Raw genomic sequence first — 24,409 nt, 5'->3', positions numbered from 1 at the left:
TGCAAATAACAAAAAAAACAGCAACCGAAACACGGCTCACTACCGGCCATTCCCACGCGAAGTGATACAATCCCATCCCCAAGGCTGTGCGCCTCTAACAGCGCGGATCAGAGTCTGTTTATACTTGCTCAGTGGGATGTAGTATATTCAATACAGATATTTAAAGTGTATGAACCTGTGCCAACTGTTTGAGGATACTCCCTGTATGTGTTTACAACAGTAGGACCATATTTCATCACCTATGGCCTGGCCTATGTCCAGTGTCCAACTGGTTCTCACCTTGCTTTGGATCTCGGTTCTCAGCAAGTTCTGCATGACTGTGGCATAAATAATCATAATCAGTCTGGAGAGCAGGACTTGAAACCATGGTTCATCTAGATGAGCCAGGCACTGTTCCCAAACCATGCGGGTCAGTCAGAAGTATAAGAACAGGTTCAGTGCACTGTAAAGGCTCCTTATATTCCTGCATTGTTATATATTTGCCAGCACTATATATAATCTCTCTGAGTTTGGGGTTGTCTAATATATAGCATTTTATTTACCTGCAGGTTCACAAGGCGCTTCCAGTTGTAGGTTATTCAATAATGGCATCAATGGGGAATATGCCACGTCAATACATACAAGAGTTTCCAAATGTGGCCATGCCCATACAGAACACTCCACAGTATTTATTTCTCTTTTGGGTCTGGTAGGTGCTTTAATGCGAAAACATATTTAAAGGGGTTGGCACGGTCAAGCCCCTTTCCAGCTCATAATGTGGTACTCACCTAATGTTATGAACCCAGTGGTGTGCATACTTCGATTGAGCTACCAAATAGTACATTTCAAAATTTGGGGCAACAAACTCCCCCTGCTCATACAATAGTTTGCCAGTTTGCTTGAGCAGTGCTACCTATCCAAGCCAGCTACACCATTATTGAATTGGGCTGTGCAAAGAGGCTGTGGTTTAGTGGGAGACTCTGTAAGAGATAAAGGAGTTGAGGGGACGACTATCATTTTCGCCCAGTCAATGATATTTAGCAGTCTATTTGATTTGTCAATATTAACAGATACATTGAATTGTGCAAATTATCGGGTGAGCATGAACAAGATATCTATATTAAAGTTGTATTGTCCCCCACCCCAAGTATCTAGCCAACCAAGGTCCACACTCCAACGTATGCGGTATTCCAATGGAATGACATTAGTGGCCTTTGTCGGATGTTATGTTTGATCTACCTATTAAGCACAGCAAATCATTCCCGAAGGTATCTCAGTGCTGGGCCTTTCCAAGTAATGCAAAGCAATCATAATTGATTTATCCCAGTTTAAAATGAGACCAGACTATCGGCCATATGCTATTATTTCTCTAATGATGGGACTCAGGGTACCACAGGATTTCTGATGAAATGCATGATGTTTCTTTGCATGATTCTATTTTTGTTTTTATAGAAATGGGAAAATATATATTTCTCATTGTGATATAATCGTTGTGTCACAGTACATGGAAGGAATTGTTAAACTGTACTGGTAGACTTAATGATATGCGTTGTTTGAGATTAACAAACACGAGAAAATAGAATAATCTAGGTTTTGTAAAAAGACACTGTATATGTAGCACAATTTCATTTAGGGAACATAACCAATAGCACTTGTTCGGCATACGAGAAGAAATACAGGTCGAGTGGGTGTATTTTCTTTCATAGTTGTATGTAGCATGCGGTGCCATGTTACCAGGTCACAATTTAGTCCCATTATCTCCAACAAAGTGAAGAGGAATGCCATCTAACAGAATTCAAAGCCTTGATGGCATCTAAAAATACCACCATATCATTCATTTCTGGATCCGTTTGGTGCATAGGGGCAAATAGTGTCCGGAAATAATCAGCAATGGATCTACCAGCAATAAATATAGATTCTTCCGGCAGCACTAGACCATGCGGTAGGGCATCAGCCTGGCTGTGATTATTTTGATGATAATTTTAATATGTAAATTAATAATTGATAGGGGTCGGCAAGACCCACATCGATTAGGAAGTTTACTAAGTTTCAGGAGCGTCATGACAACCTCTTCTCACACGGACAGCGGCAAGCAACACTTGTCCAGGGCTTTTTTATAGGTCATTAGCAACACAGCTGCAAGCACCGTAATATATTCCTTGTAGAATTCATTTATGAAGCAACTGGGTGTTTTATGGTTTTTCAAGTCCTCATGGGTTCTTTGAACCTCTGGTAGTGTAATCTGAAATCATATTGTTGCCTGTTCAGTACTCTCTACCCATGCCAGCGTTGTTTTTTTGCAAAAACTGGTATATATCTGTTGTGCTATGGGTAGCTCTCATTCCATATAAATCAGGCTAATATTGCGTAAACACTTCCGCAATTATTTCTGATAGGTAGTGTTTGGTCCTATCATACGACTATTGAGACCACCTCCGAAGCAGCCCTCTGCAGTCTAGTGAGTGTCGCTAATGTGAGTCCTGCTCTATCCCTATCACCATATGTGCATACAACAGCAAACTTGCTAAAAAACCTATTTACCCGGTCTAATCTCCTCCTTAAAGAAACTATCCAAAAGCATTGTGTGGTAAAGGCACGATAACCTGTGTCTATGTGTCATGGTTAGTGTTACAGGGGAGAGATGAAAGTACGCACATTGAAGATGTCGGATGTCACTCATCCAGCTAGTTACGTCTTGCCTGCCAAGCCAATAGTCTTGTATGGAAGCTAAGTTAAGGGATGTTGTGTGCTATGTGTAGTCTTGTCCCCCCGGATGTCGAAATCTCAAAATATCTACCACGTTGTGCCTGCATTTAAGTGTGTGTAGTGCCTTCTGTGTTCTGCGGTTGATCTCTCAGGTTACTCATGCTATCAAGAGTTGGATGCATTATCACATATGGTCTCAACCTCAAAATGGGGATTATGGGGGGGGGGGGGGGGGGGGCTGGATCCAACGGCATACTTCTAGTGATGACTGAAAAAAGGAAGTTCGGATCATCGTAATTCAGGACAGATTAATTTATTTGTTCTACGTTCTTCATTTGAAGTCTCCCCTGTAGTATCAAATACTGTTCCTTTGGGTTTGCAATTTCTTGTATGTGGGTATATGTCACTCTTCAACGAATAAACACCACCACTTCCCAGCATATGTAGAGTATCAGGCAAAGGACCTATGAGAGCTCCAGTTGTTTAGCTACATTTAGTTCATGGTCTCATAAGATGTGTCTCCTGGAGGCACAACGCGTCTACTGCATTACGAGAGGAGTATGCTTATATACAAAAGGGGTTTTTGGAGATTGTTTAGCACTCACACATTCCACATAATGAGCTCAATTGTCATCCCAGTATTTGGAACACAATTTTTAACTTGCATTTGTCACTCCATAGTGCTCTATGCAGGAGGGTATGTTTCCCCCTCCCATCTGCAAGTATTGTGTTAGTGACCACTCCAGATCACATACTGAACCTTGACTGTGCACTCCACAACACCAGTGTACAGACATTTAAGCACTTCACTACAGCTAAATCGGTTTAATGGCGTCTAGGCACAGTTTTACCACCTTCAATTCAGTTGTGTCAGCTCAGTGCCAACTTCGTATCTCTAGGTCACCAAAACACCCTAGTCGCTGTCTACGTATCATATCCGTGTTCACTTGAAAATTGCCAGACCCAGCATTCCAATATATCATTCCCTGTCGCTGAGAGTTTCTTGCATGGGAGATTCAGAGGTCCTAGGTTTGTTCCCTTTTTTCTGTGCTGACTAACTCAAGGATTCTGCCACATTAGGGTCCTTAAAAATGTGGGATTTCTCCACCCATGTGGATCCCAGCAGTGCAAGATAGATCATGTAGTATTGGATATCCAGTTCTCGAAGTTTCTTCTTAATCTGTAGGAACCAACTCCGCTATCGTAAAGTCAAGGTAAATCGAAATTGTGAATCTAGCACGAGTTCGATCTCTCTGTTCTTTAATTAGTTAAAGTATCTTATCCTGGTCATGATAATACAGCATCTTGGCAGTACCGGGCAGAATTGAGGGCCAGGTATTGGTCACGGTGCATGGGAACGACGTGCAATTTTGACCATCTAAATGTGGGATAGGTTCTCAGGTCTAAAGAGGGTGGGTAGCATATTTTCAATAAAGTCCTACATTTTCTCACATAAGTAGTCTCTGGAAGGTCAGGTACGCGGAGATTAGATCCAAGATCTAGCCTCCAAAATAGAATTGAGCAGTTTTAGGCTGTAGGCTTTTTGTGCTTTATCCAATTTAATAGTTTCATCCTCCACGTACGATATGCGTTTTTCTGCTCTATCAATATGGGCAGTGTGCTTATCTAGACATTCGTTCATCGCATCCATCCGGTAAGTGAGGGCATCAACCTTGCAATAAATGGAATCAGGCTATTGTGCATCTCGAGCAATAGAGATCACTTAACCAGCTCAACACTGTCCCCTCTGCATACTTCTCGTGCAAACTGCCAACTTTCTTGGATTTGAACAGGAGCCATGACGGTCTGTTGTCCTCCTTGCCCATGTCGAAGGGGGCACGTGACTTGCTGCACCCAACGCGGATAAGTCTGCCCCCACTTCCAGGTTGATGATGACCAAGATGCAGTTCTGGGGTTGCCAGCAATTAAATCTAACCATACAACCCTGCAGATCAGTAGTCTTGCAGGAGGAGGGTGGGGTACGAACTATCCCTCAGTCAGTAGCAGGGTGAGAGTCCCAGGGGCGCAAGTTGAGAGGTTAGTGATACTAATATCTCATGCCCAGGTTCCTCAACAAGTGCATCCAACACAAGATCTCACAGCATTAAAACAGAAATGCAGGCATCAGACACGCTCAGGCCGCAAGAGCCGTTCCTCACTAATCGGTATTCCAGGCTACACACCCCTTTCAATCAGCACATGCTTTCATTTGCATCGTTATTGTGGTTTACTGGGCAGGTGCAGGGTCATGGTTGCGATGGTCTGCATGCCTGGGGCCCACCGGAGGCTCCCCAATGCACTGCCAATACAGTACGAAAGTCTCACCCACCTCCTCAGACTGCATCCTATTTCCTGGCTCAAAGGCTCCCAGGCCACAATCCTGGTGCATACTTCTTCTGGGGCGTATCAAAACCTTGATATGCAGAAGGAGGCTGAAGGTGACCAATTTCAGTGCAGCAGGGCTTCCACCGCCCTCCTTCTGTCCATGTGGTGCTCCGGGGGCTTGTTAAGCGGGGTTTTCAGGCATATTTCTAGCTTGGTTTGTAAGAGTTCTCAAACTAGAGCCATCTTGAGTAGGGCTCTCTGGTGCCCATCTCCCCCAATACATTAAATCCTTGCATTTCACTGCTGAAGATCAAGATTTAAAAAGTCAAGTCTGAGGTTTGCACCGAAGAACAAAAGATATGATAAACATTCCATCACATACCACTTTCCTATGCCACCTTGCCTTGGCTTGGCTTGTCTCTTATCTCTTTAACCATGCATACTCAGTCTCCTGGATTAATAATCCTCAGGTCGGAGTTGTTCTCAATTTGTGATTCCCATTTAGCCTCTATCTAGATCTATCACTTCTCTATCAATGCAATTCCACAGTCTTCTTTTTGCAACCTCTGTGGACTAGGGGGTCACGTTAACTCACATGAGCCTTAATTACCTTTTTCTAAAATCACTAAGTTTCAGGATACTCTGCCACATGTAATGTCCACTGTCCAGTCTTGAATACCTTTAACTGTATCACCATAATCCTATTTTTTTTTTTAATGGAACTTCTGCTTTTCCCCAGGTTCTCAATCTCACATTTTTCCGCAAACCCTACTGCAATCTATCTCTTCACTACCTCTATCTACTCTAGATCAAATTCTTCCATATTCTGGGGAGTGTGGCTGAGTCGGCCAAGATGGTGGTGGTTGAGCTTTAGTGCAGCTCCTGTCGCCTGACTTTAATCAATCTTCATCCTGCCTGACAGCACCTGCATCGGACAACTCCCGGGCCCCTCAGGCACTGTGCGTGGGCTGAGGTGCTTCCCTGGCCCTGTGGTGGCAATGAAGGCGCTGTTGCAACCCCGCAATAAAGACCATGAGGGCGAGGGGCCAGAGCCAAGATGGCAGTTGCTCCGAGGCCACTGCCCTGACTTTTGCCCGATTACGATGTCCCTTGTGTGCAGAGTTGCCTCGCCCGGGAGTTCAGCAACAGGAACTGGAACTGGAGATAGCCCGCAGCGATTGGTAGTCAGACCCCTGCCTTGATTTGGAGCAGCCCTGTGGAGAGACGGGCCATCCGACACTTGGTGGTCCCCTCCATGGCTGCACAGCAGTACTTTTTGCAGCAGAGGCTCCCCTTGCAATGCACTTGGTGAATGACCTGGGGGCTCCTTGACCAAGGGATTGGGGAAAAGGCCTCATATAAGGCAACTTGACTGCTCCCCCTCAGAGGCCCCATTTATGCTCTGCAAGTCTACAGGGGGCTTTACTATTCTGGACAGCATCCCTGCCAATTCAATGCCCGCTGACCGCATATTCTAGATTGGATCTCCCTGATCTGGAAGCAGTCATGTTGCTCCTGAGTCTCTTCCTTTGACTGCAACCTTGCAGAAAGAGGATTGGCCATGCCAAGCTACCCAGATCGTTACCATGGGGAGTCAGCGGACATCAGCATTAGGGTACAAACTTGATTCATGGCTGCCCTACAAGTGTGATTAACCCCCAGACTGACGGAATTGCCGTTTATCTCTAGAGGCGTGTATACTGTTACGCTGTTGCCTCTGCTTACTTGGTCCGCATCAGAGGTGGGGTGTGCTCTTGACTTTGAGTGGAGTCTGTCTGACCAACCCCACGAACTACAGATTGTGGGACCCAGCCGGGTCTTTACCTTAAGCCTTTGTGTGCTGGTGCCCTTGGAAAGGGACATCACAGCGGCACGCCTTAGACGTGGCTGCTTCGTCACAGCTAGAAGTGCCAGGGAACCGCAGATTAATTATGTTATGCCTTGAGTCCGTCACCTAGCCCCCTTCTGAGGCATTGTGGTTCCGTCTCTGCCGCCTCAGATTGATACCACTGACTGCTAGTGCTGCCCCTGGGCGAGCGGGGCGATGAACCTAGATCCTCCTGCTGTCCTAATCGGGCATTGTCCCCTTTATCGGTCCAAATGATATACTACAGTGAGATCGCGTGATAGGTAGCTCTACGATCCCTCCTGCTCGTGCTATCTTGAGGTAAGCGGGCACTTTCTGCTATTCTTGGCCGGGGTATACTTGATGGTGTGGCACAGTAAGAATACTCCACCTGCATTTGCCAAGACCAACAAGGACCAGTATAGGGTCCCGACATCGGATAATAGAGAAGCTGCTAGGCCCCTAGCCCCTCCTCACTTGACATCAGATCTGGGCATGATACTTCAGGTCATTCAGGGCTCACAAGAGGCAGTTGAAACTAGAGTTGATGGCCTCCGGGTGGACCTCTCGCTTCTGTGCCTGCACCTAAGCAAAGTGGCTGCAAGAGTGACCAAAACAGAGACACAGATTTCAAGGACTGAGGATGAGATAGTAACACTTAAGCGTCAGGTGTCCAAATTGATGGCATCTGTGGCGACTCTAGATGGAAGAGCAGGAATCCTGAGAATCGCTCTACGCATGAAAATGTCGACCTGGTCAGACTTCCTGAACCTGTGGAGAGCATAGAGCGGAGTGAACTTCTTGAAACCTAGTTCCGATCCTGGATACCGGTGGGTAAAACTATCCAACCTTTTTGTCACCAAGAGAGCGCACCGGTTCCCAACTAAGAAGGCCCTGCCCAGAGCCTTACCCCATCCAGTGAAATTGTGGCGCCTCAATTTTCAAGACCAGGATACCATCCTGCACGCAGCTCAGAACCAGCCAGATCTGACATGCGAACCACATGGTCATGATTTTCTTGACTTATATAAAGGCAGTTCAACAGAGACGGCACTCTTTTGAAGAGGTGAAACAGAAACTCCATGCTCTATATCTGTTACATGGTTCTCTTCCCCGTCCACCTCAAGGGCATCTTCCAACCTTCTACCTATTTTTTTGACACTGCAGAACAAGCCTGGGAGTGGGCCACAGAGAGATTGCTGCAGCTCACAGAGTGGGGAGGGAGGAAAATTGGATGGACCTGGGGCTGCATGAGTGCCAACTCCGACCCCCCACCACCACCTCAGGGAACTGGGAAGAAGCGTTCCAGATCCCTTAAGTCAAGATCCAGTTAACAAGTGTGGGTGTCCCAGCAACCCCACCTCCGGTGGAGGGGACTCCAGTTTTTGTTGAGCACAATGACCCGCAACTTTTTGGCTTCCTAGATGGTGTACCAGACTCTTCGATTTAACCTCTCTTTCAAGTCCTGTGTCCGGATGCGGCAGGGCCGGTAGTACAAGTAGACTGGCTGGTGATGCTCAAGGCTCACCTCTGCCCATTAAAAGGAAGAGGTAGGGGGTTGTGTGTAACATGTTCGAATGTTTGGACTTGATATTGGCTTATCCGATTACATGTTGGACATCTTCACAGGGGGAGTCACCCCAAGTTACTTAACCAATCGTTTCCAGGCATGGGATCCACCTTATGGATGACATGTATTGCCATTTGAATACTCCTAAGTTAGTTTTCTCTTTTCTTGTAAATCAGGTTTTGTTTGCGGGCGACAGATGTTTCAGGGGAGGAAGTATGGGGTGGGGAGGAAGTTAGGTGGCAACGTACCTGGGTTTTTGTGGAATAATTATTTTGCTATAATGTTTTTACTTTCCAGGTACTCATTTTGCAAGCTCTCCAATACGACGTTTTTGACTTTTGGGTGGCCACTTGCAGACTATCCCAGTCTGTGACGGGTCCAACTGCTATGTATCCATTATACCACTCTTTAATATGAATACCATAATCTCTTGGAATGTTAACGGAGAACTGCAGTACTGCACTATATCAAGCGATATAGGCCAGATTTAGTTCTTTTGCAGGTAACATCGTTGGGGCATCCACTGGCCCTTCCTTGATCACAGAGTTTGCCACTCTGGCTTTACCAGAGTCTCGAAGGGAGTTGCCCTCCTCCTACGCAAGTCCCTTCAACAGACAGTCAAAGTATATGAGGAGCCTCAGGAGAGGTACTGGGGGCAAGGGACACATGGCTACCCAACACCAACTTTGCCTCTTGTTATGCTCTCCTGCAGTTGCTGCAGCCCCCATACACACACTGCAGGCACTCAGCTCTCTACTAGTTGCCCTTCCTCCTGGAATTATCCTTGTAGACTGGGACTCTAATGCAGTTCATGTGCCCCAAGTGGGACATTTCAACTGCCCTCATTCTGAAAGGTGGGCTCACTCAGCAAGTCTAGTGGCCGGGGGAGAGGGTGGGGGGGGGGGACTCAAAAGGCCTTTGAGACGCCTGGTGCTCATGTCTCCCCATTGCTGCAGGTCTAAACCCATCAGTCTGCAGCCCACAATACAGAGACACGGATTGACCTGCTGTGGTTGCTGTCAGCGGATCTCCTATCATTGCGTTCAAACTGGATTCTTTTGCATGGTACATCTGGTCATGCCCCCTTCCTACTAAATGGGGTGCCCAGCCACAGGATCAACACCCAGTCTGGGGATGCAGTGTGTGGCATCCAATGGATGCAGAGCGTGCTGCCTTCGCAGAAGAGGAACCATAGGCCTGTTTTCAAACTAATGTGGGCCCTGTATCCTCGGTGGCCACGCTCTGGGCAGCGGGCAAACCCACCCTGAGGGGACTACTCAAAGGCCATGTCTGGAGGCAAGAATCCCTGCACCAAGCACAGCTAACAGATCTAGAGGCCAAAATTCTTAACTTGGAGCACAGGGTTCATGGCTCCAACACAGATGACATGACCAGCCTACTGGCAATAGCACGGTCTAAACTGCGACAGGTCTCCCTTGAAGAGGCGAAGCAGTGCTGAATGGCCTCAACCTAACGGATCTATGAATCAGGGGACAAATCTGGTAAACTGTTAAAATGGTTGGCGACCAACAATGTTTTAACTAGAATAGTTCCTGCCATTAGAGACTTAGCTGGCAATCTTCAGGAAGACCTGACCGTGAATGCGCAGGTCTTTGTGGCGTTCTATCTGGACCTTTATGAAGTGTGCCCACCTCATAAGCCCCCCAGAGACTGAGAAACCCCTTCTTTTGGCAAATTCCACTGTCTTTCATCCCATGCTCCCTGGCCCACAATTTACACAAACCTTTAACGGGTAAGGAGGCGGACCAGGCCATATCCAGGCTCCAATCGGGGAAGACCCCTGGTCCAGACAACTTCCCAGTTGAATACTATAAGAGATACTGTGCTAGTTTGACACCTCACCTGCCGGCCTTCTATGCAGAGTAGTTACGGCAGATATTGTTCCCCCTCCCCAGATCTAGACTGTGCTACTATATTGTTAAGCCCAAGGAGGGCTTCATACAGACCCATGCTCTTCCTATTGCCCGATCCCACAAATGAATGTGAACATCAGGTCTTTGCTAAAATTCTAGCGACGAGGCAAAGCCGAACCCTGTCCCACCTTATTAACCTGGACCAATGTGGTTTTATGCCAGGTAGAAGCAACCGCCACTGTAATAGTCGTGTGCAATTGGCTCTTTCACAAGCTCATCGCCTGGATGGCACCCAGGCCCTCATCTTGGTGGATTTTCATAAGGCTATTGATACAATCTCTTGGTCATTCCTTAATACAGTCCTCCTACAAGCAGGATTCGATCCATTATTTCGCAGAATGGTGCATCTTCTGTACACTACCCCCCATTGCTCAGGCCTGTATCGATGGCGTTTTATCCCCCTTATTCCAGATCTGTAGAGGCACATGTTACCATTCACCTGGCTATAGAACTTTTGGCCCTTCTGATACGCTATGATGCTAAGATAATGGGAAGGAGGATTCGAAGATCAGATAGTGCTCTACGCGGAGATTCTCCTTTCCCTTGGAAACCCCATGACCTCTGGCCCTTGTGACCTGGAGGTCCTTCGTCTCTATGGGGAGGCCTCTGGCCTCCAAGTTCATGCACGTAAATCTCCCTGGTGGAAGTGACTGGGGATGCTGTGGAACAACACTGGTGCCCTGACATACCTCTTGGGCGGAACTTCATGCGTCTTGGGATTTCTATATTATGCCTCCCAGACCTGGCTTTGACCCTTAACTTTCAACGATTAGCCTCGACCCTCGATTGTGACCAGCGCAGAAGGAGCAGACTGCTATTGAACCCCATGGGGTGGATCACACTTTAAAATGATGTGCCTCCACTGTTGTTTATAGGTCTTAACGTTCACTATCCAATTCGCCGGAGGTGGTTCCATTCCTTGATCTACAGACTCACATCCTTTGTATGGGCTAGCAAGCACCACTGGGTGGCGTTCAGCTCAGAGCGAAAGTCTACCTTTGACAGCGGACTTGGTATGTCCGACATCCATGGGTACTATCTAGCGACACATTTGGTGCCCATAAACAAGTGGTTTGCAAGGGGCTGGGAGGACCCCGCCTACTGCTAGGAACTTCATCTCCTGGGCTGCGAGAGGCTTCTTGATTTGCTTTATGAGGGTTAAATGCCCCTAACAACCCAATCTGGGACACTGGTGGCGGCGCTTTGTTGGAGGGCAGCATTGCGCTTTATTTAGTGGGACCGCCAACTGATGGGCTTGAACCCCTTCTGGCACCAGCGACTCAGGAAAACCTCACAGCGGGTTTCTCCATTACATTGCACGCATTCCAGAGAACAGGTTTCCCTGTGTTAGGATTTTTTTTTTTAAAACCACTGATTAACAAGCATTGGTAAAGCAAACACATTTAATAGACAATGAGTCTGAACAGTCGAGCAAGAAAAACCATGTCACTTGCTGTGCAAAACAAATTAGAAAAAGAATTGCTTCGTGTAGGCAAAACCTCTATGAGAAAGAATTAAATGTGATTAAAGAGTGTACTTTTTAGATGCAAAATAGTCTAAACAGCCAACAGAATTAAGGCGATTGCAAATACTCGTGGCTAATCTAAAATGTCCTTGACAAGCTCTCAAACCAATGGTTGAGGGCTCTTGAGCCAAAGAAGCAAATGGCTGGTGGCAGCTGAACCTAAACCCCTTACAAGATGTACATAATTCAGCAACTCTTCCCTGAATGATGCAAGCACCCTTACACATCCAAACTAAACACAGAAGTAACAGATTTGCACTTGAAAAAACTAGTATATTGAAAAAAGAATGAACAATACCTTTTCATGCAGGTGACCAAGTACATCAGTCGAGGAGTGCATATCATAGGCTGATCAGTAAGAATTGCTCTTATGGCCTGCTTCACACAGTAATCTGGTTTCAATGGTGGGAGAAAGGGCTCAATTTCTTTCCTGAAAGAAAATATTTCAATTATAAAATGCAGTCTGATCGGTGAGCGGATGCAAATCGCTTTAATGTTCATTAATGCCTGTGTAATGCTCGCCACATGGAAGGAAACTGGGCCTGCCAATTGCTTGCTTTTCTTAGAAGACTTTCTCTAAAACAGTTTCTTCCAGGGTAAAGTTAAGCTGTGGACACAACCATTGCGTCACTGAAAATAAATATTGGCGCACTGGGGAAATAAGCATGAGGATGCTGGGCTTGTTCTGCAGAAGAGCGTTCTCATACTTTGTTTTTTTATGAGCAGAAGATACATATTTCTTGTGAGAGTCACACACTACCCATACCACTTCCACGTAGTCCTTTTTTTATCGAGTTCACACCAAAACTATGGTGCACCATCAATGGTTCTATAAAAAAAGGCTTTGCACATTTTTTCAGGCCAAAAGATTGTGATTGTTACTGATCTTTGGTTTATCAGTTAGTTATTCATAAGGCAACACAGAGGGTTACAAGAAATTCACAATGGAACCCCATGTGTGAGAGTAACATCCATTAGGGTTCTCTTAAAAGTTCACCGGCAGGTGTGGGTAAATATACAGTATTTCATTTCGGGCTCGCACATTTGGGGTGGGTGGGTAGATTTTCAAACTAAGTGAATCATAAACCAGAATTGGCTAGTGTAGCTAATTTCCAAATACGAAAGAACAGATGTTGTGCATTCTATCTTTACAAAGGTGAAATAAAGAAATAAAGTGAGGTGTTAAAGTTTTGGAATGTAAATACAGCTACAAAACCATCCTATCTCCGGTTCAAAGAATTAAGACGTCAAACGTCATGTGTTACTAATTTGTGTGCCAAGCGCTTACACTTCTTAAAATCTGCTGGTACAATGCACTCAAAGCGCAAAAATCACCTTTTTTGCTTCCTTTGGAGACATGAGCAAACAAGCATTGGCAAGCCAATAGGTCGAGAGTTAGATGCCTACTTTTGGCTTCGTCAATGCGTGTTTTGTCATGGCTTTTGTGAAACCACTGCAGGAGGAGCAAAAAAAGAAAACATGGCTAAAAGCAAAACATGTTTGGGTCTTAGATGCACAAATTACTGCGGTGTTGTATTTCCCTGGCATTGAAGGTGGAACCACTTTGTGTGCAGGTGTGCTTCTTGTGAAAAAGCAGTATACAGTCACTCGCAGTGAAGTTATCCAATGGCTGAAGTGAGTTGACCTATTGCCCCAAGCTGTTTTGGGGGTAAACAAAACATTTAAACAGCAACAGATCAATAGATAAAGAGGCGGACTGAAAAACTCGATAAGTAATATGTATTAGTAAAAATCAAAACTCGACTGATGTTACATGGTGGGAGAGGATATATATATATATATATATATATATATATATATATATATACACACACACACACACATAAGCATCACTGTGAGCCCAAACATACAGATTTAAGTGTGATGCAAGGAAATGGAGATCACAAAAACTACCAGCGTTTACGGTAAAGCGGTGGCTTGTTTAAAGTAATTGTTAACCTGTTTTTAGTGGGATGGGAGCCGGAAGAATTAATTCTGAAGATAACTACAACCAAATGGCTGCACTTGATCATAATGAAAATGGAACAGTGGGATTCGTATTTATCACTAAAGATTTTTGGATTTTTAAAGAAAAACAATTAAAATAATATAACCACTGCAAACCAGGCCCCAAGCCTCAGTCACGCTCTGGCAGATTAAGATTAATGCTGTGACTTGAGTTCATGCAACTGCAGTGAATTCAGTTTAGAAAAACATATTAAACTGCAAAACAAAGCACAGTGGGTTTTAGGCTTGTGTGGACCATAAGCACCAACTGTATTATATCCCTTTCGCCAAAACAAATACCACACTTGTTATCGTGAATATCTGGTTTCAAGAAGGTCTGAGTCCACCTGCTATCCTAAAGCGAGTCAAAAACACCATCGGTAACACTCCAAGCGTCCATTATTTTGGCATCCTTTTACTACAAGTTGTAGATAAGTTGTGTGGATGGTCCTGTGGTTGACCCAATAAAGGCTGTTACTCGACTGTGTGCACTTTTCCATTCCTTTTTCTCACAGCATTTTAACTTGCGTCCAATATGTAATATGGTTACCTGGAGTTACATCAACTCATAGGATCACAACTGACAGGCAATGCATGCCTTGACTATATATATCACAAAACTGACAGATCAGCTGTTAATCAAAGTGAGGGGAAAGGATCATGCATTTTTCGTTGAGGTTCGAGGGGGAGGTGCAGCTTGGTACCTACAACTTGATTGTGTTAATGCAGCTAGGTGGATGGGATGGAGAGGAGGAAAGGGAGTAAAAACACACCTTATCCTGCATCCACGGAACATACCCGCGTCCACCAAGTAAGGGCACACAAGAGTAGTTTTAACACCATCTTTATCAGCAGCCTTTATTTCATGGCTCAGTGATTCGTGAAAGCCCACAGCACCAAATTTGCTGGCACAATAATCCTGCAGAGGAGACAAAAGATGCATTGCAATAAGCCAATAAAAACAAGATATGCATTGCAATTAGCCAATAAAAACAAGATATGCATTGCAATTAGCCAATAAAAAGAAAATATGCATTGCAATTAGCCAATAAAAAAAGGCTCGGAGTGGGCAAACGGTTTTCAGAGTGTTGTTTCAAACATAGGATTACCTGCAACTAGTAAACTTACAGAAAGGAAAAGAAAAAAAACGAAATCACAATAGACTTGTAACGGTGTCCTTGCCTTTGAACAAGTGCATTGTTATGATAACTTTTGACTAGGTTTGCACTATACAAATAACACATTCAAATATACATTCAAGACTCTTTGGTGGGGTTCAGTATTGAAGATATCTATAAAGTAGAAGTCTTTATAAAGTTAACCAACACCTCTAAAATGAAAGATGTGCCATTTAAAGAGCTTTCTTGGCAGGGATCATCTTTACTGTTACTTTTGAAGAGTTTTTGTCTACCGAATTCTAAATGCACTATTTTGTGTTTTAACTCTAGCAAAGGCAAGCAATAACCTTACCCTAAATTCATAAGGTGACTTTCAGGCTATGGTTGCAATGCATGTCAGGGATCACTTTGCAATTACCACCATTTTCTATCTCCAAAAATAAGATCCCAATTCACAAACGTTCTGCTGTGACTTACGCTTGTAAGACAACTACATTTCAGGAGAGTAAGCCATGATCACTAAAAGTAAAATATTTGTGAATCGCACATGCAGTATTTTAGCCTTTTTGGGATGTGGGAGAGGTTCGGTTCTATGTATTACAATTAGAGAGAGAAAGAGGATTATTTCCACAATCACACATCCTCATTAACATTATCGATCACACAAACAATGCAATAATGTGTTGCATAAAACAGCTAAATATGGAAATAGCAGGAGCCTTAGAAAAATATATTTATATATATATAGTTCTGAAAGCCGCACCCATAGTTTTGAGGTGTGTCTCATCATAGTCCGACTCGTCCCACCACGATAAGGAAGTACTATCAGGGGGGCTTCAGGGTGAGGGAGCTCAAAGTAAATGTTACTGGATAAAGTAAGGATCCAGAATACTGCTAAATATGCCTCTCTGAATACCCAAAGAAATTCCATTTATTAAAGAGTATCAGGGCAGGATTAAAGATTAGAAAAGGAATGAATAAAATGGGAGTTTGTGTCATTTATCCTATAAATTGCCAACTTGTTTCAACTGTTGCAACAGCCAATACCAGGTTTCGGTCTCTTATCAAGGTCGGCGAGATTCCCTTTTCTACACCACATATAAATACGTATAGAAGAAACAATAAGTCTTACCTTGCAAATCAATTTTTTATATCTTATCACCTGTAGGGATAGTAAGTATATGATGTACAACAGTGAACCTACTTAATTACCTTATCCACTGATGCATGTACAATATACACATAATACAGATACCCATTGTTTCTTAACAAATTAGTGACACTTGTGAATACACAGCAACACACTAGAAATGTGAAATCCTATTATCTTTACTTCGGCGCAGTAGATGGATAGTGAGCTAATAAATCAGGTAATACTCAGGGATTTAAAAGCGGCAGTCTCTTTAAGATGCATTCTAAAACCACAATTTGACAATAATGCAGGATGTTGCATCATTCTTTGTGAAATTGATATCTACTTGTTGTTGGAGTATATAAAGACATTCAAAATGCACGTGTTCTGAGATTGTCATTTGTGCTTGTAAAAGTGCATCTGAAGCTATCAGTGCTTGGAGGAGGTGGCATCCTCATCAAGCATAACCCGAATAGTCATTTGGGCACTATCACACTTTGTTATTCAGGGGCAGAAGTGGATGGCAGGAATTTAAGGTTTGTTACTTGCCTGTAGATACTGAAGGATGGGTGGATAGGAGAGTGGGCGGGAATGGGGAAGTTCACAAAAGGATCTTGTGATTATGGGGACATTCTGAACTTGATCTGTCACTTGACTTTTGGGTAGTGTAGTTTTAGTTCTGGGATCAAGTGGGACCTACTGGTGCATGTTAACCATCAGCCTGTGGCATTTTGAATCTTGATGAGCCGTCCGTTTTTGGGTAACCTTTGAACAGACTACACTGCCAAGATAAATTTGTGCTTCAATCTTTAAAGTGAGTTCTAGGTTGTTCTTTCAAGTGATATGGCAGTGTTTTGAGGCGTTTCAAATAGCAGGAGGTATGATGCATGAATTCGATATTTGTGGATTCATGTTCAGGTCTGTCAGACTGCACTCATACAATCTGAACGTTCGCTTGGGAGTAGAAGGGGTGCCATCTAGAGTTTAGCAGGAGTAGGACAGGGTGTACATCTTCTGTTGTTCATTATCTTTTTGTACGATTATACCAGCCTTCATATGTTGGGTTCAATCAGTAGTTTTCTATCCAGTTCACACTCTTGACATGGCAACTATCCATGAGAAAGTTGGAAAGAACTTCCATAACAGTTTTGCAAAAATCGCAAGAAAGGATTTGCAAAGGGAAAACACTCATAGAACCCGATCATGACAAGAAAGAGTGAATGAGAACCATATTTGAAAATAGTCACAAAGAAAAAGACACAAGAGAGAGATTCAATCAAGAGACAAGCAGACAATTCGTCAGATTAGATAGATTAGATAGATTGTGTCTAGCAATTCTCTAAGGAAAGTTAGGGGAACATAGTGAGTGCTCGGGAAAAGTGTCATGGCAAACACTCACTAAAAGAAGCAAAAAGACCATTCTGCCATAAAATGAAGTAGGGAAAGGTCAAAATCTATTCCACTCCCGAAGACGTTTTGTAGAACATTTCAAAGCAAACATACCGATTAGATGCCTGTTCGAGCCTCTCTTGACTAGAAAAAGAGCCTACTGGACAGAAGAGTACTGTTCTCGACTATTCCAGTTAAACACTTGAAAAAACTACAAACAAAGCAGGTCCTATAGGAAGGTGTAAAGGAAGATTGGTGTGGCCTCTGACCTCATACCTTCACTTTTTAGCTCATGAATAAGGTTGCACCGGGAAGCTTATATGCTTCGTCTGACAGCAAAGCAAAATAATGTGGTTTAAAAAGACATTCCAAAAAAAGCACTGACTAAACAGGTAACACCAAAAATACATGAGAAAGGAAGTCATCTTGTTGTCACCACCTAAGTAGGAGCCCTGTGTGAGAATGCAGTGTGTAGGGAAGTTTCCACTGTGTTTGAAGGAAGCTTGTTCTTGTATGCGAAGGAACAGCCCCAGTGTGTTTAAGACAACAGCACGCACTGCCTCGGTCTGTTGTATACCCCTTAATTCTGTAAGAGATGCTTGTACCGACAGTCTTTGCAGTGAGCATATTGGGTGAAGACTGCTTGGGTGGCTGGCTCTTGCGTATGTTTAAGTGTATGTGTTTGCATGCACATTTTGAAGATTCATTATTGTTGCCTGTACTGTGCCTTTTACTGAATAAGGAATAGATGCACCGCTGCTACCCCTGTTTTGCCTGTACTGATTCATAGAAACATGCACTGATAATGTGTTACTGCAGAAAGAGCCAACACCACTCTACCCAACACAATCTGCACAGGACCTTAGACAGTCGATTCCAGATTACTGCAGTCATTTCTAGAAATGTTTCTGAACATCTTAATCAGCAATACGCAACTCTGAGATCAAGAAATAATGATCCCTCCATCCATCCATCAATCAGTTTCTCCCTCCACATGCATAACCGTCGAAATGTGGCTGTAGTTACGCCTCTGCTTTACATGTCCTTAATCCTTCTTACGTGTGGACGTAACCCGTGTAATTTGCTGTACTGCAATTATGCGAAATTAAGCAAAATTAGGCAGTTTTGAAGGGAGCGCAACTGAGCATTTAGCCCTATTTTCTTAGAGCAAAATGCACCCTTTTGTCCAAAATGGACCCGAGGATGCATTTTGAGGCTGAGAAAATAACGCTGAAAGCAACAGGAAACGAATGGCAGCAGCCACTCATGCTTCATTGCTCCTGTGCTCTTGCAGTAGGAGTTTTATCCCAAATTACTCATAATTATGCAAACGGGTTTAATCATGCCATTTTGAGTCAAAAGAGTAACGCAAAATTGTCGAAATGTGTCCGATTACACCAGTGCAAATCACATTTTGCCCAGGTCTACATTGTTGTGCTGTGTTTCTGCAACGGGGCACTCCGAGAGCAGAGAACTCGAGCTCTAGTTCTGTAAACACCACGGGTCGGGCCCGGCCCATGGCACAAAGTTCGTCTTCACAGCCTACTATGCAGGTTGTGAGTTCAAACAAATGCCAACTTCATCCATCCAAGCTGGAGAGGCCACAGCCCCTTAACACCGCCCCAAAAAACGAAAATTAGCCGAGGAGCTCGATCAGAACGGTAGTACCCTTTCTGCTGCAGCAAGGGGCTCTGAACCAGCAGAGCAGGCTGGCACGCTCCCTCAATGAGATTTCAGAGTAGCTGTCTTCAGAGGCAAGCTATTAAATGGTTACTGGCGAGAAACGCACAGGCGCGAGCCAAAGAAAGAAAAGAGGAGTGAAGGGTGGTTGGGCAATTCGCCTCAGCCACGGTTTCTGCAGATAAAAAAAAGTCCTAATGGAATTTCTAAACGCGCGTGAGATTCATCACACCTCGCGAACACGTAATGGTAGGCAATAATGTGGACGATAAGGAGCCAATGAGCTTGGGCCTGGATCGCTTCATCCCTTATCGCCCTGCAGACAGCTTGCTTGAGGGGCTTAATGTGCCCTTTCTATACTCGAAAGGCTTCTCTCAGGGGGTGACAAAGTGGGTACGGTGCCTTCGAAGGCCTGCTGTGCTTCCCACTGCACGACAGAAATGCAGCTATTCATGCTGGGGCCTAAACCGCAAGAATGACTTCTTTCAGGTAGGGTTGGGCGGAATTTGCGTAATCGCGTTACGCAACTCTCCGCAAAACTGTAAAAAATCTCCACGAACACACAGAAATTCCACAAACACGCGGAACTGCTTGTTCGCGATGCTTTTTCCTGTTCGCAATTGCGGTTAGCATGCTCGGGGGAAATCTCACAAAGAGGCATTTTGAGAACGCAAACAAGCAAAAAATTTCGTGAAGTCACGGAATGCAGATTTTGGGGCAATTTTGCGTTCTCCGCAGAACGCAAAATTACCCAAAGTTCGCAAGCGGAACATAATTTACAGCCCAGGCCTACTTTCAGGGCACCCTTTCGTGTGCATATGGAAAGTACTACATAGACATGATGGTTTACAGATATGAACTATGCAATGCTTACAGCAATAATGTATGCCCTGTTCCATTGCGGACTGTTCCAGTAGGCGACACAAGATTAGGTGGACTGTTAAATCTAACAAGGGGAGGGCATGATGTGGGCAGCCACAACCTCCGAGCTGTACTGTGCAGTAGCTGGTGTATAGTGCCTTCATATCCACTGCTATACAATAAAGCACCTTTCTACTTATTAAGTAGTTAGCCACTACGTTCATAATACATGGTAGGAAAGCGGTTGGTTGAGGTGTCACCCATAAGTAATGGCTTAATGATGTACTCGCACTATTTGTAGATGTAATAAAACAATTTCATAGGACACAGATGAGACCATCGCTCCCACATGGGCAAGAAACAGCCCACACCGTTACCCAGCGGGATCAATCGAATGATACGACACATAGTCTAGGAGGAGTTGTGGGCAAGGCTAGGAGATATCGTGCATGAAACTAGGTGTTGAGCATGAGGCTAGGAAGTGTGCTCCTAACTTGTTGCATCCACGTCTAGGTGAGTCTTAAGCATGAGGTGGGATTCGAATACCATGAAGGATTTATTCTGAAAAAGCCAGAACAAATGTGTATGGCAATGAGGGAACCTGTCCAAGTGAAATGTTTAGGGCCCTTGTCAAAATGTACTGGGATGTGCCATTGTTTTGTGCTAAACCACTAAGTAAGTCTGCATATTAGTAAAGGGGACCACAATTTATTAAACAATTTAGTGGACGTTACACGATCAGGCTTGTAGATTATCTTTTGAATAATATATTGGTATGTTACCATCGTATTCAAATACGATGATCAAATATTCCGCTGACTACTCCCAGTCACTTGAACCTGCTGCAGCCGAAGTGGTGCAGAATGAAGTAGGGATGCTTCAAATATCAGCAGATGCAAGCACACAAGGTTGTGTTCAAAGAATATGCACTCGTAACGACCCAGCAGGTCCTCAAAGACACAGTTTAGTCCTGACCTGAACAGAACAAAGTGTCATTGCAGGGCAACCAAAGCACAGAACATGCCCAACACTATGACATCACTACTGCTAAGTGTCCACAGCCATACTAACAAGTTCTTTGTAAATAAAAACAAACCGACACAGAATATCACACTATTGTTAAAGAAAAGGTATGAACTAGTTAGATCATGCTTTCAACAACCCATTAGGGAAGTCTATTGTAGTAAATTAGACACCTGAGAGAAAGAATCGTGTTACAATAATTTCCGTCTTTGAAGGCCGGAGGACCCTTCGGAATCTAAATCCACAACAGAATTTTTTACCAGCTTTACAGGGAGTGGCCAAATCCCCATTTTGAAGACTAAAAGGTGTAGTCCAAAGTGCATGTTAGCAATTGGCAATAAAGACCTCAGTTTTGTCAGTGTTCACCTGCTGCCAATTGCAGGCAATTAAGTCAATACAATGTATCAATGTGAATCCCTGTAAAACAAATACTACAGATCTAAAACACCCAGAGAATTCATTGTTGTGTATGAGTGGCTGCATTGGGATGCTACAGCAATGCAAGTTGTTGTCTTGAAGACCAAGGAATCTGCCCAAGTGTACACAGCTTTGACCCATTCTGGGAACAAAAAGGCTGTTGGAGCCAATCTTCAGAGTTTATGAACTGAGCTTTAAAGATCTGTTTTCAAGTCTGTGGCACTCCTAAAATTAGTTGGAGGTGGGGTACTGCCAGACCATACACTTTCTCGGCAGAGAAACATAGGCGCCAAGTACAATTAAAGGAATGTGAGAAAAGGGGACTAAAGCAGGAATCGGGGGACACAACCCCATGGACAGGAGTGTCATGGATATAGGCAAGAGGGCATGGAAGAGGGGATTAAACAAACACATATTAGCTTATACAAAAATGTGTTGCCTATGCAAAGTCCGTTGGAAAAGTATGTTAATAAGAAGAACAAACATTGCAAAGGCAAAAGGTCTGGTATTTTAAGTGAAAGTAATTCTTCAATTGACAATTTTGCTATGCAGGATTTTGTGGAATTGCGAGCATTATGAATTTGAGAATGGGTGAGTGATTGTATGCATGGATGAAAGTTTGAGTAATTGGTGCAATAAATACATGGACATGAGAATACATTGCAATTAAAAAGACATTGCTAAGTCGATGTGTGTTAATGGATGGAAAAGAAGCAACAAATTAGTGAATGCATGGACAGCTGAGGCCAGAATGCTGGGGGTTGAGTGGGTTCCATTGGCAGCTTGAAATCCCAAAATGGGAAAAGCTCAGTAATTAGCAATCATTGGCACGTTTGATTATGTGTGACATTTCAATGCCCTATAAATGACATATTCAGAGACACTTTATGGCAATAACACCAAAAGGACTTATAACCATGTAATTATAAAACTTTTGGGCAATGGAATGTTCTCGTAATGGCCTTAAAATAGTCCAACACACAGTGATCTTTGAACAAAAAAACAGGGATAGTAAAAGTGTTAGTCACACAAAATATTTGGCCACTTGGCAGTTGTGCATTGATGGGCAAGATGATGAATGCAACATGGATATGTTTTAGAGTGTCTAGCTTCATCAGCGAGGCCAGAGGCTGAGAGGAGCTGAACAGTATGGAAGTATTGCTCCAGGTCAGACTTATTTTCCCATTTATGTAATTGGGATTTTTGACATCCTTTGTACCACCATCAATCCTGAGCACTGCTCCTAAAAAAATCCACATTTGATTGGCCTCCAGGGTAATTGAAATAAAGAGCTCTATGACAAAAGAAAGGCTGTGAGGAAGATGGCGCTACAATTAGGAGCCAGCTGAATCTTACTTTTCTTAAGTGCCCAGGTTTCGTGAATGAAGTTCTATTGCATATGAGCAGTACACTGTTCCTCACACGTCTCAATAATTCACAACGAGTTCTGATATTAAAATGTGGGAGCATCAGAGACACAACTGATTCCTACTAAGCCAATATATTAATAGTAACATTTTTTTTCAGAGCAGGGTGATGATGGTTCTGCTGTCTGAGTCACTCCACCACAGGCATGGGTTGACCTACTCAAGGGAAGAGCGCTCATAACAAATGTGGTGGGTCGCTTAGGAAAACCCTCTTTCCACATGACTGCAGTTGTGTCACTTTAGCTTAAAGTGCCACAGCTTGGGGAGGGTTATTGCACTTGGTTTCAATTTACCAGAGAATATGTTTAAAGAATTCACCCCCTTGGTTTGCACAGCTGTCGGAATAGACCAAGTCTGAACCGGATAAAGGTTTAGCAAAAAATAATGATTTCATAAGCAGACTAGCACATTTTAATATCAAACAATTATTTTTATTTTTACTTGCTACAATAATGTCGTTCTTAAAAGTGGTAGCACTGAAAATAAACTCCATGTTTTTTTTAAAGTGCTGTGCCTTTTTAACAGAGCAATACTTTCCACATGGCGGGAAATAGGGCGGAAAAGTCACATGTAAAGTCCCAGCACACACCACTATGTAATCATGCATAGCACAGTCCAAGAACACAGGGAGTAAGTCATTCATAACATTTCTTTGTAACTTGTTTTTAGGCTTTTGTTATGAAAGCTGGTCTTCGTTATTAGCAATTCTGTTCAGAAATAAAACCGGAGCTGTGCTTTAAGTTATTGGCATTGACCGCTGTTTAGTGCTTCAGAATATTTTTGCATGCAAAGTAAGTCGTTAGGCTATAGGAAAAAACAGAGAACGCCCATGGGTCAAACCACTTTATATTATCTAACATCCAGTGCAAGAAAAAACTGCAATCATAAGATTTAGTTGCCTATTTTTTAACCCTTAAAAGCATTCAAGACACAAGGATTTAAAAGTACATTTTTTAATAAAATAATGCAAATCAAAGCTTTAATTTCAGTGCAAACACTGGTGACAAGGCGAATATCAGCCACTCACTCAATAAGAACTGAAAGTTATACTGCAATGGATGGACGTTGGCCCTATCTGGCAGCTGAAAAGCATGCATGGTCAGACCCCCAAACTGTCCCTACAGAGGGCAAGCAGAATGGGTGAACCAGGATTTCATTGCTGGAGAGAGAACTTAACAGTAGTTCACCTGTGGCCACCACTGCTACTTACTGTTGCTGGCTACGCTATATCACACTGGCAAGCAAAAGGTCTTATTTTGGTCAATATGCAGACGGAGGCCAGGGTAGAAGAACTATCGCACAGCATCTGGACCTTGCAATGGCTTGGTATATATAGCCTCACAAACTCATGGCTGCTGGCTCATCAACCTAACATCCCATTGGAGTGTCGACATGCAAGAAGCCATGGTACTCTTAGGAGAAGAAGTCTACGTCATATGTGGGGATCAAGCAAAAGAATGGTTTGCTTCT

General features: G+C 43.7%; 1 protein-coding gene across 1 annotated transcript in view; it reads right to left on the bottom strand.

The window, feature by feature from the left end:
• RDH10 (retinol dehydrogenase 10) overlaps positions 1 to 24,409 on the bottom strand; it is a 108,312-nt gene that overhangs the window by 5,402 nt on the left and 78,501 nt on the right. The window contains exons 4-5 of the mRNA XM_086965886.1: positions 14,666 to 14,811; positions 12,184 to 12,315 (exon numbers count right to left, since the gene is read on the bottom strand). Of these exons, the coding sequence (XP_086822012.1) occupies positions 12,184 to 12,315; positions 14,666 to 14,811 (278 nt within the window). The remainder of the gene's footprint in view (positions 1 to 12,183; positions 12,316 to 14,665; positions 14,812 to 24,409) is intronic.

The sequence above is a fragment of the Lissotriton vulgaris genome, chromosome 4_1, assembly GCF_964263255.1.
Source record: "Lissotriton vulgaris chromosome 4_1, aLisVul1.2, whole genome shotgun sequence".
NCBI lineage: Eukaryota > Metazoa > Chordata > Amphibia > Caudata > Salamandridae > Lissotriton > Lissotriton vulgaris.
The sequence above is the reverse complement of the archived record's forward strand: the minus strand, read 5'-3'. Positions and strand labels throughout refer to the sequence as shown.